Source organism: Pristiophorus japonicus, chromosome 6 (genome assembly GCF_044704955.1).
Source record: "Pristiophorus japonicus isolate sPriJap1 chromosome 6, sPriJap1.hap1, whole genome shotgun sequence".
NCBI classification, from domain to species: Eukaryota; Metazoa; Chordata; class Chondrichthyes; family Pristiophoridae; genus Pristiophorus; species Pristiophorus japonicus.
This window is the reverse complement of record NC_091982.1, coordinates 144,162,285-144,180,332: the sequence shown is the minus strand read 5'-3', so window position 1 is coordinate 144,180,332 and position 18,048 is coordinate 144,162,285. Positions and strand designations below refer to the sequence as shown.

The 18,048-nt window shown below is 45.5% G+C and overlaps 1 protein-coding gene across 1 annotated transcript in view; it reads left to right on the top strand.

Annotated features, from left to right (window-relative positions):
- Positions 1 to 5,718, top strand: part of LOC139265805 (anoctamin-7-like) — a 192,229-nt gene extending 186,511 nt beyond the window's left edge. Inside the window, exon 24 of the mRNA XM_070883247.1 lies at positions 3,580 to 5,718. Coding sequence (XP_070739348.1) covers positions 3,580 to 3,696 — 117 coding nt within the window. The 3' untranslated portion in view covers positions 3,697 to 5,718. The remainder of the gene's footprint in view (positions 1 to 3,579) is intronic.
- The last annotated feature ends 12,330 nt before the right edge of the window (positions 5,719 to 18,048 follow it).

Genomic DNA, 18,048 nt, shown 5'->3' with positions numbered 1-18,048 from the left:
CAAAGTGGATAACGTCACATTTTTCCACATTATACTCCATCTGCCAACTTTTTGCCCACTCACTTAGCCTGTCTATAGCCCGTTGCAGATTTTTTGTGTCCTCCTCAAAATTTGCTTTCCCACCCATCTTTGTATCATCAGCAAACTTGGCTACATTACACTCGGTCCCTTCATCCAAGTCATTAATGTAAATTGTAAATAGTTGAGGACCCAGTATTGATCCTTGTGGCATCCAACTAGTTACTGTTTGCCAACTGGAAAATGACCCATTTATCCCGACTCTGTTTTCTGTTAGTTAGCCAATCCTCTATCCACGCTAATATAGTACCCCCAACCCTGTGAACTTTTATCTTGTGGCACCTTATCGAATGCCTTCTGGAAATCCAAATACACCACATCCACTGGTTTTCCCTTTATCACCATGCTCGTTACATCCTCAAAGAATTCCAGCAAATTTGTCAAACATGATTTCCCTTTCATAAAACCATGCTGGCTCTGCTTGATTGAGCTCTGCTTTTCCAAATGTCCTGCTACTGCTTCCTTAATAATGGACCCCAGCATTTTCCCAACTACAGATGTTAGGCTAACTGGTCTGTAATTTCCTGCTTTCTGTCTGCCTCCTTTTTTAATCAGGGGCGTTACATTTGCTGTTTTCCAATTTGCTGGGAAATCCAAGGAATTTTGGTAAATGACAACCAATCCATCCACTATCTCTGCAGCCACTTCTTTTAAGACCCTTGGATGCAAGCCATCAGGTCCAGGGGACTTGTCCACCTTTAGTCCCATTATTTTGCTGAGTACTATGTCTTTAGTGATAGTGATTGTTTTAAGTTCCCTCCCCTTGAGTCAATCCATTAGCACGTTCCTCTATTCACTTTATGTAACTCCCGCCAGCGATTTCCTCAGGACTTCTCCCACTCCTGCAGAATAACGGTGAAATCCTGTGTACACACGTGAATGGGGATTCCACAGAACTTCCGCCAGTTACAGTGGTGGAACTTGCCCCAATAAAGTTCTCGGTGCATGTGTTTGATAAACATACCACACAGACGCACACATACAGTATACATATGCATAACATACACAGCAAACATATCTATATGCCTGTCACACAGACAGCAGATATACATGCATACAAAATGCATAGCATGTACACAGAAGTACACCTGACAGCTATGCAGCATACAAACATCATTCACACATCACAAATATACAAACACATGCAACATGCACATTACATTTATCCTTGTAACATACACAACACAGGCTCAGTCTACACACACGGCACACAAAAGTTTACATAACATACATGTAAAAACATACACTGCTCATGTACACACACGGCACACTAAAGTTTACATAACATACATGTAAAAACATACACTGTTCATGTACAAGATGTCACAGAGTGCTATACAATAAGGCAGAAAGGGACGTGATCACCAGACATTGGGAAAGGGAAGGAGAATGGAGAGGCACACACACACTGCAGCCCTACACATTGTGTACACACACACACTGCAGCCCTACACATTGTACACACACACACACACTGCAGCCCTACACATTGTACACACACACACACACTGCAGCTCTACACATTGTGTACACACACACACACACTGCAGCTCGACACATTGTGTACACACACACACACTGCAGCCCTAAACATAGAAAATAGGTGCAGGAGTAGGCCATTCGGCCCTTCAAGACTGCACCGCCATTCAATAAGATCATGGCTGATCATTCCCTCAGTACCCTTTTCCTGCTTTCTCTCCATACCCCTTGATCCCTTTAGCCGTAAGGGCCATATATAACTCCCTCTTGAATATATCCAATGAACTGGCATCAACAACTCTCTGCGGCAGGGAATTCCACAGGTTAACAACTCTCTGAGTGAAGAAGTTTCTCTTCATCTCAGTCCTAAATGGCCTACCCCTTAGCCTAAGACTATGTCCCCTGGTTCTGGAACATTCTTCCCGCATCTAACCTGTCCAGTCCCGTCAGAATCTTATACGTTTCGATGAGATCCTCTCTCATCCTTCTAAACTCCAGCGAATAAAGGCCCAGTTGATCAAGTCTCTCCTCATATGACAGTCCAGCCATTCCTGGAATTAGTCTGGTAAACCTTCGCTGCACTCCCTCAATAGCAAGAACGTCCTTCCTCAGATTAGGAGACCAAAACTGAACACAATATTCCAGGTGAGGCCTCACTAAGGCCCTGTACAACTGCAGTAAGACCACCCTGCTCCTATACTCAAATCCTCTAGCTATGAAGGCCAACATACCATTTGCTTTCTTCACCGCCTGTTGTACCTGCATGCCAACCTTCCATGACTGATAAACCATGACACCCAGGTCTCGTTGCACCTCCCCTTTTCCTAATCTGCTGCCATTCAGATAATATTCTGCCTTCGTGTTTTTGCCCCCAAAATGGATAACCTCACATTTATCCACATTATACTGCATCTGCTATGCATTTGCCCACTCACCTAACCTGTCCAAGTCACCCTGCAGCCTCTTAACGTCCTCCTCACAGCTCACACCGCCACCCAGTTTAGCGTCATCTGCAAACTTGGAGATATTACACTCAATTCCTTCACCTAAATCGTTAATGTATATTGTAAAGAGCTGGGGTCCCAGCACTGAGCCCTGCGGCACCCCACTAGTCACTGCCTGCCATTCTGAAAAGGATCCGTTTATCCCAACTCTCTGCTTCCTGTCTGTCAACCAGTTCTCTATCCACATCAGTACCATGAGCTTTGATTTTGCACACCAATCTCTTGTGTGGGACCTTGTCAAAAGCTTTTTGAAAGTCCAAATACACCACATCCACTGGTTCTCCCTTGTTCACTCTGCTAGTTATATCCTCAAAAAATTCCAGAAGATTCGTCAAGCCTTTCATAAGCCCCGGGGATTTATCAGCCTTCAATCCCATCAATTTCCCTTGCACTATTTCCCTAATAAGGATATCCTTCAGTTCCTCCTTCTCACTAGACCCACTGTCTCCTAGTACATTCAGAAGGTTATTCCTGTCTTCCTTTGTGAAGACAGAACCGAAGTATTTGTTCAATTGGTCTGCCATTTCTTTGTTCCCCATTATAAATTCAAACACACACTGCAGCCCTACACATTTGTGTACACACACACATAGACTGCAGCCCTACACATTTGTGTACACACACACACAGACTGCAGCCCTACACATTTGTGTGCACACACACACATAGACTGCAGCCCTACACATTTGTGTGCACACACACACATAGACTGCAGCCCTACACATTGTGTGCACACACACATAGACTGCAGCCCGACACATTTGTGTGCACACACACATAGACTGCAGCCCTACACATTGTGTACACACACACACAATGCAGCCCTGCATCTTGTATACACACACACATAGACTGCAGCCCTACACATTGTGTACACACACACACACACTGCAGCCCTACACATTGTGTACACACACACACAATGCAGCCCTGCACCTTGTACACACACACACACACACATACATACAAGCATGCCTGTTTGCACGAAGCGCTGACTGCTTTTCCATCTATTTTCCAGGCTCTTTTACAACAAGCCGAAGGCCCAAATGGATTTCCCAACGCAAGACATTCAGAAAGCAGCAGCGCCACCGATCACCAAGACCTGCCTGTCATCCCAGAGAATGAACCGCTTTAGCCCTGACAGCTCTCGCGTGTCCATCACCGACATGCAGCTGTACCGCAGGAGGGCAGATCAAATGTACTGTGTCTGAATCGGACCAAAATATTTACTCGTCTCGCACAAAAAAAACAAAGCTTTAAGGGGACTGATTCTCCCGCCCTGCCCACAGCAGGCGGGAGAGGGTCAGGGGTGAGGGGTCAGCGGGGGGTTAAATCTCCCCAGATGTAAAGCCAGCCGTGTTCGTGCCTCTTTTCCGTTTGGTTTCGGGGGTGTGAGTTACCGGCTCTGGAAAAGGTGGGTATGAAATTATAATAATCTCCGGACCCCTCCCGGTGTCCCCCCGCTCCCAATTGCCGGCCCAAACCCCCCGCCGATCCCCGCTCTTTCCCCGGTTGCCGGGACAACCATCGCTGCGGCCTTCCACTGCCGGCTTCAGCCCAGCCTGTCAATGTGGCCGGCTGCCGCCAGCAAAACAGAGTGAAAATATGATCAGCAGGACCTCCGAGTGCCCAGGATTTCCAGGTTCCATCCTCCACACCGCAAACACGCTCCCCCTGCTTCCTCCCCGTAAATGTCGGCCTGAGGAAAGACTTGCATTTATATAGCGCCTTTCACGACCACCGTCTCAAAATGCTTTACAGCCAATGAAGTACTTTTGGAATGTAGTCACTGTTGTAATGTGGGAAACGTGGCCGCCAATTTGCGCACAGCAAGGTCCCACAAACAGCAATGTGATAATGACCAGATAATCTGTTTTTGTTCTATTGATTGAGGGATAAATATTGGCCAGGACACCGGGATATCTTTCCTGCTCTTCTTCGGTGCCATGGGCTCTTTTATGTTCACCTGAGAGAGCAGACAGGACCTCGGTTTAACGTCTCATCCAAAAGACAGCACCTGCGAAGAGTCAAATTACATAGAGCATCCGTTGGGTACCTGCCAACAATTTTGTCTCTTCCCTCCTCTCTTGAAGGAACCGACTGTTGCTTGGGGTGCATTGCCAGGTGCCTCGCCCAAGGGACTGTTCTTCACCTGTGATCCCAACAGTGAGGCACACATGCAAGCACAATCATATCCACGTACGATAAGATTCCAGGATTCTTTCACCACTTTACGCCATTTCTGGATGCTGCTCAGGAACCTTGGGCTGATTGTCCAATTTCTAGCTCAGGGTGCTGAGGCAAGTTGTTATGTCTCTCCCATCATCCTGTCTGAGGTCAAAATGGGGCTTGGCCCTGGGACCTTCCGGGCTACCTCAGTTCTGCAATAGGCAGTGAACTTGTACACCGAGCTAGTGGGTCTTTCCTAGTCTAACCTTTTGTGTTTCTGTAATTGGGTCACAGAAAATTGTGATGGATTGCCTGAATTATATCTGGAGCAGCGGTTGTGAGCTCTACTTCACAGGTCACTGGCATATCCAACATACAAAGTTGATACATCTTTTAATGGGCAAAGCAGGGTGTTTAGAAAGCCTGCTTTAAGCCATCCTGAAACAGGCCTTTTGGGCTTTAGCCTCAACTTGGTTTTGAAGTATAAAAGAAAGCATCGGTGATACTAGCAACTACTGGGTGATTAATTCACTGACATCACTCCATGACCTCTCCTGAAGCCTGTGGATGTCCTTGAATGAAACACAGAATACAGAAGCAGTAAAGCCATCGCACTGGTTTTGTAAACTAGTAAAAAACAAATTTAAAAAAACAAAGTTCCAGTTGATTGACAATGCTGTACCAACTAATTGAAAATTATTGTACTGGTGATTTTATGATTCTTCTCTTGACTTGATCAATAGTGAGAGTTCTAGCTGACCTGTAGACACTGAAGCCAATTGCAGCACCATTACTCTAGTTGTTCTTTTCATATCTTCACACTCTTCCCTTTCCGAACTGTGAGGATATATTACTGAACCCAATCTACTTTTCCCAACAGTAGTGGAAGGATTCACAGGCTGATTAACAGTCTGACAAGCCGTGATGTGAATGCTCATTCAATGACCGTAATCATCTATATTATATTGAACACATGCCATGACCGTAACTACCAGCTGACAGTAGGGGGTTGGTCTCGTGCACGTGGGGGGAGGGGGGTGTTTAATGGGCTCCCAAAACCCATATGGTGGGGGGGGGGGAGGGGGGGACACTAAATAACCCAAACCTTCAAATAGAACCTTGTATTTCTGTGTGAACAAACTGTGCCCTTTATTGTGAGTGCTTGAGGCCTTTATTGTGACTTTCTGTCCATTTAAACCAGAATTCAGAGCCGAGCTCTCATCTCCACTCAGCGTGACTGTCTGGAGCGGGCCTCAAACCCTCCCCTTCTGACTCTGAGGCAGGAATGCTACCACTGAGCCAAAGGCTGGCTTCACTACTACTGTAGTGATATACTATGACCATATATAGAGCTCCCTTCACTTCAGTGAATGTCAATGGAGTGGTGGTGTAAGGAGTTCTGGCTGGAAAGTCACTGGCCCACAGTGTCTGATTTTCCAGCCATTCATTTAAATGGACAGAAAGTCACAATAAAGGCCTCAAGCACTCACAATAAAGGCACAGCTTGTTCGCCCAGAAATACAAGGATCCATTTGAAGGTTTGGATCATTTAGCAGCTGAACACTCGATCGGGTTGATAAACAAATGACCCTAATCATACACCCGTGCTGAAAAGTACCATTTATAATGTGGAGTACATTAAAAATAGAGCTGGACAGAATGGAGGACTTTGAGGTCATAAAGAAAATAGATGCACCACTAGACTGGCTGAACTGATCAGTAATTGTTAATAAAACGATTGGCAAATTACAAATTTGCTCGCTCCCGAGAAACTTAAACACGGCCATCGCCCGAAGAAATTACGGCACAGCTTACTAACACAGTATGTGTTGACAACTGCAACTAGATGAGCTAGTTCCAAGTTCTGTACATTCAATGTTGCTTATGGAAGGTAGAGCTTCCATGTGGTATGGCTTTACCTCTATAAACATAACACAAACCCATCCATACCATAGATCAGCACATTGAAGGTGTTGACACATTGACGGTGTGTATCCAAAGATGAACACGACGACAAACTTCACAAAGTGCTTGAAATTACTGGAAGAAGCAACCAGAAAGTTGCTAAAGACAAGTGTGTGTCTGGAGTCACTGAGCTGACATCACCACGAGCCAAGACATTGGGCTTAACCAGCTTAATGTGTTGACTCTTGAACATGTGCCATGCCCATGGTGCAGGGAAGATCCACAGACAGTCCCAGCAATGGCCAGTCGCCTAAGCAAATTCAGAACACTTCCAGAGAAGAATATTCCTTCCTGGAACCGGTTAGAAATAATGACTGAATGGAACTTGAATCATGAACCGGAAGAAACATGGGAGGAACATTTAAAGGGTAGATTTCAACTGATGCATTGTAACGGATGATCCATGGCAATCCATTCATCATAGTCATTGACTGATACAGGCCCAAGATAGGCACGGACTGAGAAGGGAATGTTAAACATTACATTTGCTTGAGAAATGTTCAATCAGTTTGTATATCACCCTACTGAATCACAAGCTGTTAATTGCTTTATTTATGAAATCTTTGGTTGTCCTTTGAGAAATATGAGCTGGGATGTCATATACACCAGAGGCATTTCTATACACTCCTGATGCACTGTCAGGAGCAGGGGACCAGACTCTAAAAGCCGATGATAACCCAATGAGGATGGTCAAGTTTACATTGAACTGGTTGTTATGGCTTTGCCAAAATTGAGATGGTAAAGGATGAGACTTTGGGATGATCAAAGGAACAACAACGGAAGGATGGCCACAAGCAACATTGCGTCACACTAATTCAAGAGCAGTGGAACTAGAGAGATTATCAGTGATAGGAGTTACAAAAGCAGTAACATTGTATTAACATAAAGAGCTGGGTTATTTGGGCATAGAGAAATGTACAAAACTGGTGCGAGAGGTCATGTAGTGTCCCAGAATAAATCATGACATTGCTCATGTGATACTAAATTGTTCATCCTGCTTAAGGTATAAGGCAGATCTATGAACAAGTGACAATCCTGTAGTAAGAAGATCTAATCCTGAGATTAAACCTCCAGATAGACTTCGAGGGACTTTGTAACAGGCTGAAGTTTCTAAATACAGCAGTGTACAGAGATCTTTTTTAAAAATTCGTTCCGGGATGTAGGCGTAGCTGGCAAGGCCGGCATTTATTGCCCTAATTTCCCTTGAGAAGGTGCTGGTGAGCCGCTTTCTTGAACTGCTGCAGTCCGTTGAACTGGAAGGTGCTCCCAGTTTTGTTCGGGAGGCAGATCCAGGATTTTGACTCAGCAACGATGAAGGAATGCCGATATATTTCCAAGTCAGGATGGTGTGGAACTTGCAGTTGATGGTGCTCCCATGCACCTGCTGCCCTTGTCCTTCTAAATGGTAGAGGTCACGGGTTTGCGAGGTGCTGCTGAAGAAGCCTTGGCGAGTTGCTGCAGTGCATCTTGTAGATGGTACACATTGCAGCCATGGTGCGCCAGTGGTGGAGGGAGTGAATGTTGAAGGTGGTGCCAACTAAGCGGGCTGCTTTGTCCTGGATGATGTCAAACTTCTTGAGTGTTGTTGGAACTGCACTCATCCACGCTCTTGACTTCTACCTTGTAGGTGGTGGAAAGACTTTGGGGAGTCAGGATGTGAGTCACTCACCGCAGAAAACCCAGTCTCTGACCCACTCTTCTTGCCACAGTATTTATATGGCTAGTCCAGTTAAGTTTCTGGTCAATGGTGACCCCCAGAATGTTGATGGGCGATTCAGCGATTGTAGTGCAGTTGAATGTCAAGGGGCGGCGGTTAGACTCTCGCTTGTTGGAGATAGTCATTGCCTGGCACTTGTGTAACGTGAATGTTACTTGCCACTTATCAGCCCACGCCTGAATGCCGTCCTGGTCTTGCTGCATGTGGGCATGGACTGCTTTATTTTGTGAGGAGTTGCGAATGGAACTGAACACTATGCAGTCATCAGCGAACATCCCCACTTCTGACCTTATGATGGAAGGAAGGTCATTGATGAAGCAGCACAAGATGGTTGGACCTAGGACACTGCCCTGAGGAACTTCTGCAGCGATGTCCTGGGGCTGGAATGATTTAACCTCCAACAACCACAACCATCTTCCTTTGTGCTAGGTATGACTCCAGCCAGTGAAAAGCTTTTCCCCCTGATTTCCATTGACTTTGATTTTACTAGGGCTCCTTAATGTCACACTCGGTCAAATGTTGCCCTGATGTCAAGGACAGTCACTCTCACCTCACCTCTGGAATTCAGCTCTTTAGTCCATGTTTGGACCAAGGCTGTAATGAGATCTGGACCGAGTGGTCCTGGCAGAACTGAAACGGAGCATCGGTGAGCAGGTTATTGGTGAGTAAGTGCCACTTGGTAGCACTGTTTACGACACCTTCCATCACTTTGCTGATGATTGAGAGTAGACCGATGGGGCGATAATTAGCTGGATTGGATTTGTTCTGCTTTTTGTGGACAGGACATGCCTGGGCAGTTTTCCACATTGTGGGTAGATACCAGTGTTGTAACTGTACTGAAACAGCTTGGCTAGAGGCGTGGCTAGTTCTGGAGCACATCTCTTCAGCACGACAGCTGGGATGTGTCGGGGCCCATAGCCTTTGCTGTATCCAGTGCACTCAGCCATTTCTTAATATCACATGTAGTGAATCGAATTGGTTGAAGACTGGCTTCTGTGATGGTGGGAACCTCAGCAGGAGGCCAATATGGATCATCCACTCGGCACTTCTGGCTGAAGATGGTTGCAAACGCTTCAGCCTTGTCTTTTGCACTCGCGTACTGGGCTGTGCCATCGGAGGATGAGGATATTCATGGAGCCTCCTCTTCCCGTTATTTGTTCACTATCATTCATGAATGGATGTGGCAGGATTGCAGAGCTTTAATCTGATCCGCTGATGTAGGATCGCTTAGCTCTGTTTATAGCATGCTGCTTCCGGTGTTTAGCATGCATGTTGTTGCAGCTTGGTAGCACTGTCTTCAACACCTTCCATCATTTGCTGATAATTGAGAGTAGACCGATGGGGCAGTAATTGACCGGATTGGATTTGTCCTGCTTTTTGTGGACAGCACATATTGGGCCGTTTTCCACATTGTCGGATAGATGCCAGTGTTGTAGCCATACTGAATTTAGGTACGCCTGGTGCTGCTCCTGGCATGCTCTTCTACACTCCTCATTTAACCAGGGTTGGTCCCCTGGCTTGATGGTAATGGTAGAGTGAGGGATATGCCAGGTCATGATGTTAAAGATTGTGGTAGAATACAATTCTGCTGCTGCTGATAGCTCACAGCGCCTCATGGATGCCCAGTTTTGAGCTGGTAGATCAGGCGCAGGGCCAAACTTGGTCACCTGTCACCTTGGCACCGCTGCCCATATTGGCCCTGTAGATGACTGCCTGCCACCTGTGGACATTCTTCCTGTCCACATCATAACTGCTGGCTGAGCGTGCTTTCCAGAGAGCAGCGGAAGGCTGCCTTGGATCCTGCTGCTGCTGCTCTTTATATGATTGAATTTAAGCACGTAATCTAGACAGATTACCAACAGTTTAGTCACTGGTCAGGCCAGTTAAGACCTTGTGAAGAAATAATTTGCACTCATATAACTCCTTTCATAACGTCAAAGTCCGTCACAGCCAACTTTTTTCTGAAGTGTAGTCACTGTGTAATGTAGGAAATGCAGCAGCTAATTTGCACACAGCAAGGACCCAAAACAGAGATAAATAATCAGAAGTGTTTTTCAGTAGTGTTGGTTGAGGGATAAATATTGGCTAGGACACCAGCAGAACCTCTTTGCTCCTCTTCAAAATAGTGCCTTGGGATCTTTCACGTCCACATTAGACAACAGACAGGGCCTCAATTTAACGTCTCATCTGAAAAACGGCACCTTCGACAGTGCACCACTCCCTCAGTACTGCATTGGAGTATCAGCCAAGATTATGTGCTCAAATCTCTGGAGTGAAACTTTAACCCACAATCTTCAGATTGAAGTTACCACCTTGCATCAAAACCATTGTACTGAAATTGTAAATCTGTGTATAAATAATGTTTGATGATATTTACAGCAGAGAATTTCCCTCCTTGGTGGATGGTTTGTACTATTAATATAAAATGATATTTCTCCTTAATGTAATAAGTTAACTTCAGGGAGAATAAAAAAATACCAAAAAAATGCCCAGATATTTGCAAGTGTTGTCTGGAGGGAAAAGATGGAAGTTACCCATTGTCATTCACTCAGAAAGCATGTCACTATAAATTTATTGTCTTTATTTTACCTTTAATAAAAGAACGAAGGAGACAGTGAGGAAACATTTGCACCAATGAGGAATGGCAGACCATTGCTTTCTACTTCTGTCACACTCCCACCAACAGGCACTACCATAACACGCAGTCATTGTGAGCTCAATGAGATAGGCACTGCTGACCACTAACAGCATTGTATATCACCTGATCTCCTGTGGTCAGAGCCTGGTTTGTAGGCCGCCAATATCTGATGGAATAAGTGGAAGGAAACGGAATCTCTGAGTTTGCATTTCTCCAGTCGCTCATTCGCATAATACACCACCTCGTACAGCACTGAGCCAAACTGACTAGGAACGTTTTAGTGTTTCTCTCACTCATTTTCTCTTGTCCCTTTGCGTGCCAAAAACATTGATTCTTTGATGTTCGAATGTCTGATGCCCTTTAGAACCTTGCCCAAGTGGCCATTATGGGTGGGGAAGGTAGATATCAGTGAAGCCTAATCCCGTCCTCACCCTGGCCCCACACCTAGCTAGCATTGCTGGACAGTGATCAGGGCTGGGCAACGTTGCCAAATTTCCCCTCCCTAACTAGGGCACTATTGTTGCACCCTGGCGATCAACTGATTATGCAGAGACCTCAAACTGCAAGTGTAATAATATTAAAACATGCCACTACCTATGAATATCCAACCACTGGCTAACAAAAGAAACAAGACCAGTGGATTATCATAGAAATTTACAGCACAGGAGGTCATTTGACCCTTTGTGTCCGTGCCAGACGACAAAGAGCTATCCAGCCTAATCCCACCTTTCAGCACTAGGTCCATAGCCTTGTAGGTTACGGCGCTTCAAGTGCATATCCAAGTACTTTTTAAATGCGATGAGGGTTTCTGCCTTTACCACGCTTTCAGGCAGTGAGTTCCAGATTCCTACCACCCTCTGGGTGAAAAACATTCTCCTCAAATCCCATCTAAACCTCCTACCAATTACTTCAAATCTATGCCCTCTGGTTATTGACGCCTCTGCTAAGGGAACTAGGTCCTTCCTATCCACTCTATCTGGGTCCCTCATAATTTTATACACCTCAATTAGGTTTCCCGCAGCCTCCTCTGTTCCATTGAAATCAACCCCAGCCTATCCAATCTTTCCTCAAAGCTAAGATTCTCCGATCCAGGCAACATCCTCGTAAATCTCCTCTGTACCCTCTCTAGTGCAATTACATCTTTCCTGTAATGTGGTGACCAGAACTGCACGCAGTACTCTCGCTGTGGCCTAACTAGTGTTCTATACAGTTCGAGCATAACCTCCGTTTTTATATTCTATGCTTCGGCTAATAAAGGCAAGTATTCCATATGCCTTCTTAACCACCTTATCTACCTGTCCCGATTAAGCTTGAAGCAACACACACTGCTTGCTCTGCAATGTAGAACATGCCTTAAACATATCTTTTGTATTTTTCTTCGTAATTTCTCCCAGCTAAGGATGTTTTCCTGGTATCAGTCTTCTGCTTCCAGGAGAGTGCCTGCTATTCCCAGGCAGTCTCATATCCAAGTTCTAACCAGAACTGATGCAACATAACTTCTGAGGCACTTTCAGCTTGATGTGATCTCAGGCGCCATCACTCCTTTCTTTCCCTTAGGCCCCTTAAACTTCCATTTTGTCCATTTGCTTTTCTTCTCCATTTTTCTGTGTAATTTCCCCCCCTTGACTGCTGGCCTTATTCATTTGCAATAGACGGACATCACTTAAACCCATCTCAATAAAGCACTACTGCCTCAAGTGAGGATGAGCCACTGTGCACAGCTTCCCGTACAATCCACACAATTCCGCACACACCATCTAACCTTACTACTGTCTTGCTACATATAAGGCTAAAGGAATCTCAAGGGGTCTGGAATACTAAGGAGTGGAAGTTATGCTAGAGTTGTATAAAGTTCTGGTAAGACCCCATCTGGAGCACTGAGTTCAATTGCATGCACTGCACCTCAGGAAGGATATATTGGCCTTGAAGTGGGTGCAGCACACCAGGGCTAAATGGGTTAAATTATGGGGACAGGTTGCATAGACTAGACTTGCAATCCCTTGCGTATAGAAGATCGAGTGGTGATCTAATTGAGGTGTTTAAGATTAAAGGATTTGATAGGGTAGATAGAGATTAATTATTTCCTCTGGTGGGGAGTCCAGAACAATGGGGAAAAACCTTAAAATTGGAGCTACGCCATTCAGGGTGATGTCAGGAAGCACTTCGTCACACAAAGGGTAGTGGAAATCTGGAACGCTCTCCACCAAAAAGCTGCTGAGGCGAGTCCATTGAAAATTTCAAAACTGAGATCGATAGATTTTTGTTTGCCAAGGGTATTAAGGGATATAGAACCAAGGCAGGTAGATGGAGTTAAGATGCAGATCAGCCATGATCTTATTGAATGACAGAATAGGCTCGAGGGGCTGAATAGCCTCCTCCATTTCCTATGTTCCTTCCTATGATGCTCGCTGCAGCTAGCATAACTTCCATCATCAACAGTTACACAAATTACAATCAACCAATCAATCAGTAAAACCTAGCCACTGTAAACACACCCCACAGTCGAGAATCTAACATCAATGATAACATGAAATAACACAGACACACAGGGAACATTAACTGGCACCAGGGGGAATGTGCTGTGTCTTCAGATTGCCACTCATCCAGATTTTGAGTGGGAACCTCTCTGAAGGTTTCTAAGCCAGACACAATGGGGGAGGTTACTGCCGTTTGTTATTTATAAAGAATGAAAATAATGAACAGCAGAAACCTCTTCCCAGTCTAGTTCATAAAACTGAAGTCCATTATGTTTCCAGTTTCTGTATCTCATGACATTACAACAATAGCTTGTATTTATATAAGCGCCTTTAACATGGTAAACGCCCCAAAGGAGTTATATAAAACAAAATTTTAAACCGAGCCACATAAGGAGATATTAGAGTAGGTTAGTCATAGAGATAGGTTTTAAGGAGTTTTTTTAACGGAGGAGAGAGAGGTAGAGGGGCAGAGGTTTAAGGAGGGAATTACAGAGCTTAGAGCCTTGCAGCTGAAGGCATGGCCACCAATGTTTGAGCAATTAAAATGATGCGCAAGAGGCCAGAATTAGAGCAGCGCAGACATCTCGGAGGGTTGTGAGGCTGAAGGAGATTACAGAGAGAGGGAGGGGTGAGGCCATGGAGGGATTTGAAAACAAGGATAAGAATTTTAAAATTGAGGCGTTGCTTAACCAGGAGCCAATGTAGGTCAGCGGGCACAGGGGTGGTGGGTGAACGGGACTTGGTGTGAGTTAGGACACGGGCAGCAGAGATTTGGATGAGCTCAAGTTTAGAGGGTAGAACATGGGAGGTCGTCCAGGAGTGCGTTGGAATAGTCTAGAGGTAACAAAGGCATGGATGAAATTTTCAGCAGACGAGCTGAGGCAGGGACGGAGTCGAGCGATCTCGAGATGGAAATTGGAGGTTACGGTTTTCGTCATTAAAGTTTTCAATGAATTTTCATCAATTGCAAACATCAGAACCTAATCCAAGATCCCGTCCTCAATCCAACCATATTCCGTTTTGAACTGATAACTGCAGTGTTCTTTAACATGGGATTAGACCCACAAATGTTTTGGCATTTCTCTCTTCCTTCATAAACCAGGTTCCTTAGGCTCAAATCCTTCAATCTCCCATTCATTAAATAGACCACCGGAAGGTAGGAAGTGAGAAAAGCCCATTCAGGCAAATGAAGCCCATCCTTCCACAGACCGCATACAATTGTCTCCCCATTGACTCTACCCAAACCATTTCATCTCTCCAATCTTGGGCTTGCTTCCACTCCTAAAGTGAGTCCTTTGGTGGCTGAACAGTCCAATACAAGAGCCACAGATCCTGTCACAGGTGGGACAGACATTCGTCGGGGGAAGGGGGGGCAGGACTGATTTGTCGCATGCTCCTTCCGCTGCCTATGCCTGACCTCTTCACGCTCGCAGCGTTGAGATTCGAAGAGCTCAACGCCCTCCCGGATGCACTTTCTCCACCCAGGGCAGTCTTCAGCCAGGGACTCCCAGGTATCAGTGGTGATGTCGCACTTTACCAGGGAGGCTTTGAGGGTGTTCTTGTAAAGTTTCCGCTGCCCACCTTTGGCTCGTTTGCTGTGAAGGAGCTCTGCTTGGAGCAATTGCTTTGGGAGTCTCGTGTCTGGCATGCAAACTATGTGGCCTGCCCAGCGGAGCTGATCAAGTGTGGTCAGTGCTTCAATGCTGGGAATATTAGCCTGGGCGAGGACACTGATGTTGGTGTGCCTGTCCTCCCAAGGGATTTGCAGCATTTTGCGGAGACATCGTTGGTGATATATCTCCAGCGACTTGAGGTGTCTTCTGTACATCGTCCATGCCATCTACGTGTATGTTTCACAATTACACCTTCCCTCCCTTCCACACGGCAAAAACATTATTCTAACGTAGAATGGAACACTCCACGGGAAGCTGCTGAACAAGAACTACAACTGCGCGAGGCTGCCAGGACAACCAACAGTTTTCACCCCCTGAAATAGTATTAACTCACAGCCTTTCCCCCCGCACCCAAACAACCTGCCACATAGATCCCGTCAGTCCTATGGGATGAAGCTTTAAAAAGTTGCAGGACAAGTTGAGAAGGCTGTTAAAAATGCATATAGGATCCTGGGCTTTATAAATAGAATACAAATGCAAGGAAGTTATGCTATACCTTCATAAAACATTGGTCAGGCCCCAGCTGGAGTATTGTGTCCAATTGTGGACACCACACTTTAGGAAGGATGCCAAGGCCTTGGAGTGGGTGCAGAAGAGATTTACTGAAATGGTACCAGGGTTGAGGGACTTCAGTTATGTGGACAGACTGGGATTGTTCTCCTTGGAGCACAGAAGGTTAAGGGGAGATTTAATAGAGAGGTTCAAATTACATGGGGTTTTGATAAGAGTAAACAAGGAGAAACTGTTTCCACCAGCAGGAAGATCAGTAACCAGAGGAGACAGATTTAACATAATTGGCAAAACAACCAGAGTAAAGGAGATTTATTTTAAGCAGCAAGCTGGAATGCATTGCCTGAAAGGCAGGTGGAAGATTCAATAGTAACTTTGAAAAGGGAATTGGATAAATACTTGAAAAAGAGAAATTTACAGGGCTGTGGGGAACGAACAGGGGAGTGGGACTAATTGGAGAGCTTTCAAAGAACCAGCATGAGCACAATGGGCTGAATGGCCTCGTGTTGTATGATTCTATGATGTGGTGTCTCGCTGGATCTTTTAATCTCCATGAAAAGAAATGACAGGAGTGAAGGAATGACCTAGCTTGAGCTGCTTGTTGATACTTTGTGACCATTCCGTTTTCTTCCCTTGCTCAGGTTCCAGCCCAAACTGTCTGTAAAATCATTTCTCATCTTCACACACTACCACGGCCTACTGTGTCCATCACTCAGTGTACATCACACATTCTCACCGTTATACACATACCATCCACAGTGCACACCATGTAGTCAGGGGAAGATCAAGATTCCCGTAGAGCTGAATTCCCAGCTAACCCTTCTCAAATGTGGATATGGATGACCGTTATCCCACCAAATCCCTCGCATGGCCCAGTCAACGGGCGAGATTGTAATGATAGGTGCGGTGGAGGACATGAGAAATAGGGCAAGGTGGGCACAGGGCGAGTCTAAGTTAATGGCTGTGCTCTCCTTCCTGTCTTCCCTTTCCTCTCTTAGTTAATGTCGGCAAACTCCTTTAAACCCTCAAGGGTGGTACAATCTCGCCTCCCCTCCCCTCCTCCCAATCCAGTTAGCGCTAGCATCTCTTGTTTGCTGAGTCGTTGAGTATATTCAAGGCTGAGATCGATAGATTCTTGGACCCTTGGGGAATCAAGGGATATATGGGGATCGAGCAGGAAAGTGGAGTTACGGTCGAAGATCAGCCATGATCTTACTGAATGACAGAGCAGGCTTGGAGGGCCATATGGCCTACTCTGGCAATAATGTCGGCATGCTCTTTCTGCCCCCTGCCTCAGTGAATACGGACATACTCCTCATTTCCACTCTGTTCTTAGTTAATGCAGAAACTCTCCATCCCTCTGGCACTTTCTCCCCAGCTCAGTTAATGCCAGCATTCACCTCCTGTCCTCCATCATTAGTTATTGCTCACTCCCCTTCCTCCCCAACATGTTGCTTTTGTTCTTTACTCTCTTACCCACTCCCCTGGTGAAGTGCCACCCTGGGATCTCCCTTCTCCTGCCCACCCCTCATTCTCTCAAGGTATCTTCCCTTTCCTCCAACATGGACAAGGGTGGCAGTTATACTTTCACCGGTTTCTCAATAATAAGCATAAACATATGCCAAGAAATAATGAGTCACTTAGCAAGGCCAAACAATAGGATGATCGATGGCCAAGCTGGCGATCAGACACGAACGGGATCTGACTTGGCTGTGGAATGGTCAACACCCTATGTGGAACAAGCTTACATAAAGCTCACTTGGGCCACTGTCCTCAGATGGGTAGAAAGTAATGGTAGGATGCCCCTGCATTTTCTACTTTAAAGTTCAATAATTTTCCCATATTTATCAGTGGTGAGTGGAAACCAATATTCCTGTGCTTTGTGCAGTAGAGATGAATTACATCAGATTGTGCTATAAACTTTTGTGGATCATTTTGGCTCAATTAAAGTGGAGATTTGTTGGGGTGACACAAATGTTAATTGCAAAGCAACCAGTCCAAGAATGTACTGTGGAGAGGCAATGCCGTCCATTAATTTGGTGGGTGACCACATTTGTCCAACATAGCAGCACATGGACCACACTAGACGGAGGTTTGCTAGTGAGGGAATTTTAAATATTAATTATGGAGTTCACATTTAAACATGCTTTTAGCACCTTTCTGTGTATGATGGTCAACTCTTGAAAAGCAGTTCTGTTCCCTTTTGTGTTTAAAATCTGTTATAGTAGATATGTCATAAATGCCTTACGCACTGGGGACAGCTCAGAGACAATCCACATTATGCAGCCGAATGCTTCAAACTGCATCATTCACCTGATTAAAAACTCCTGCGGTTGGA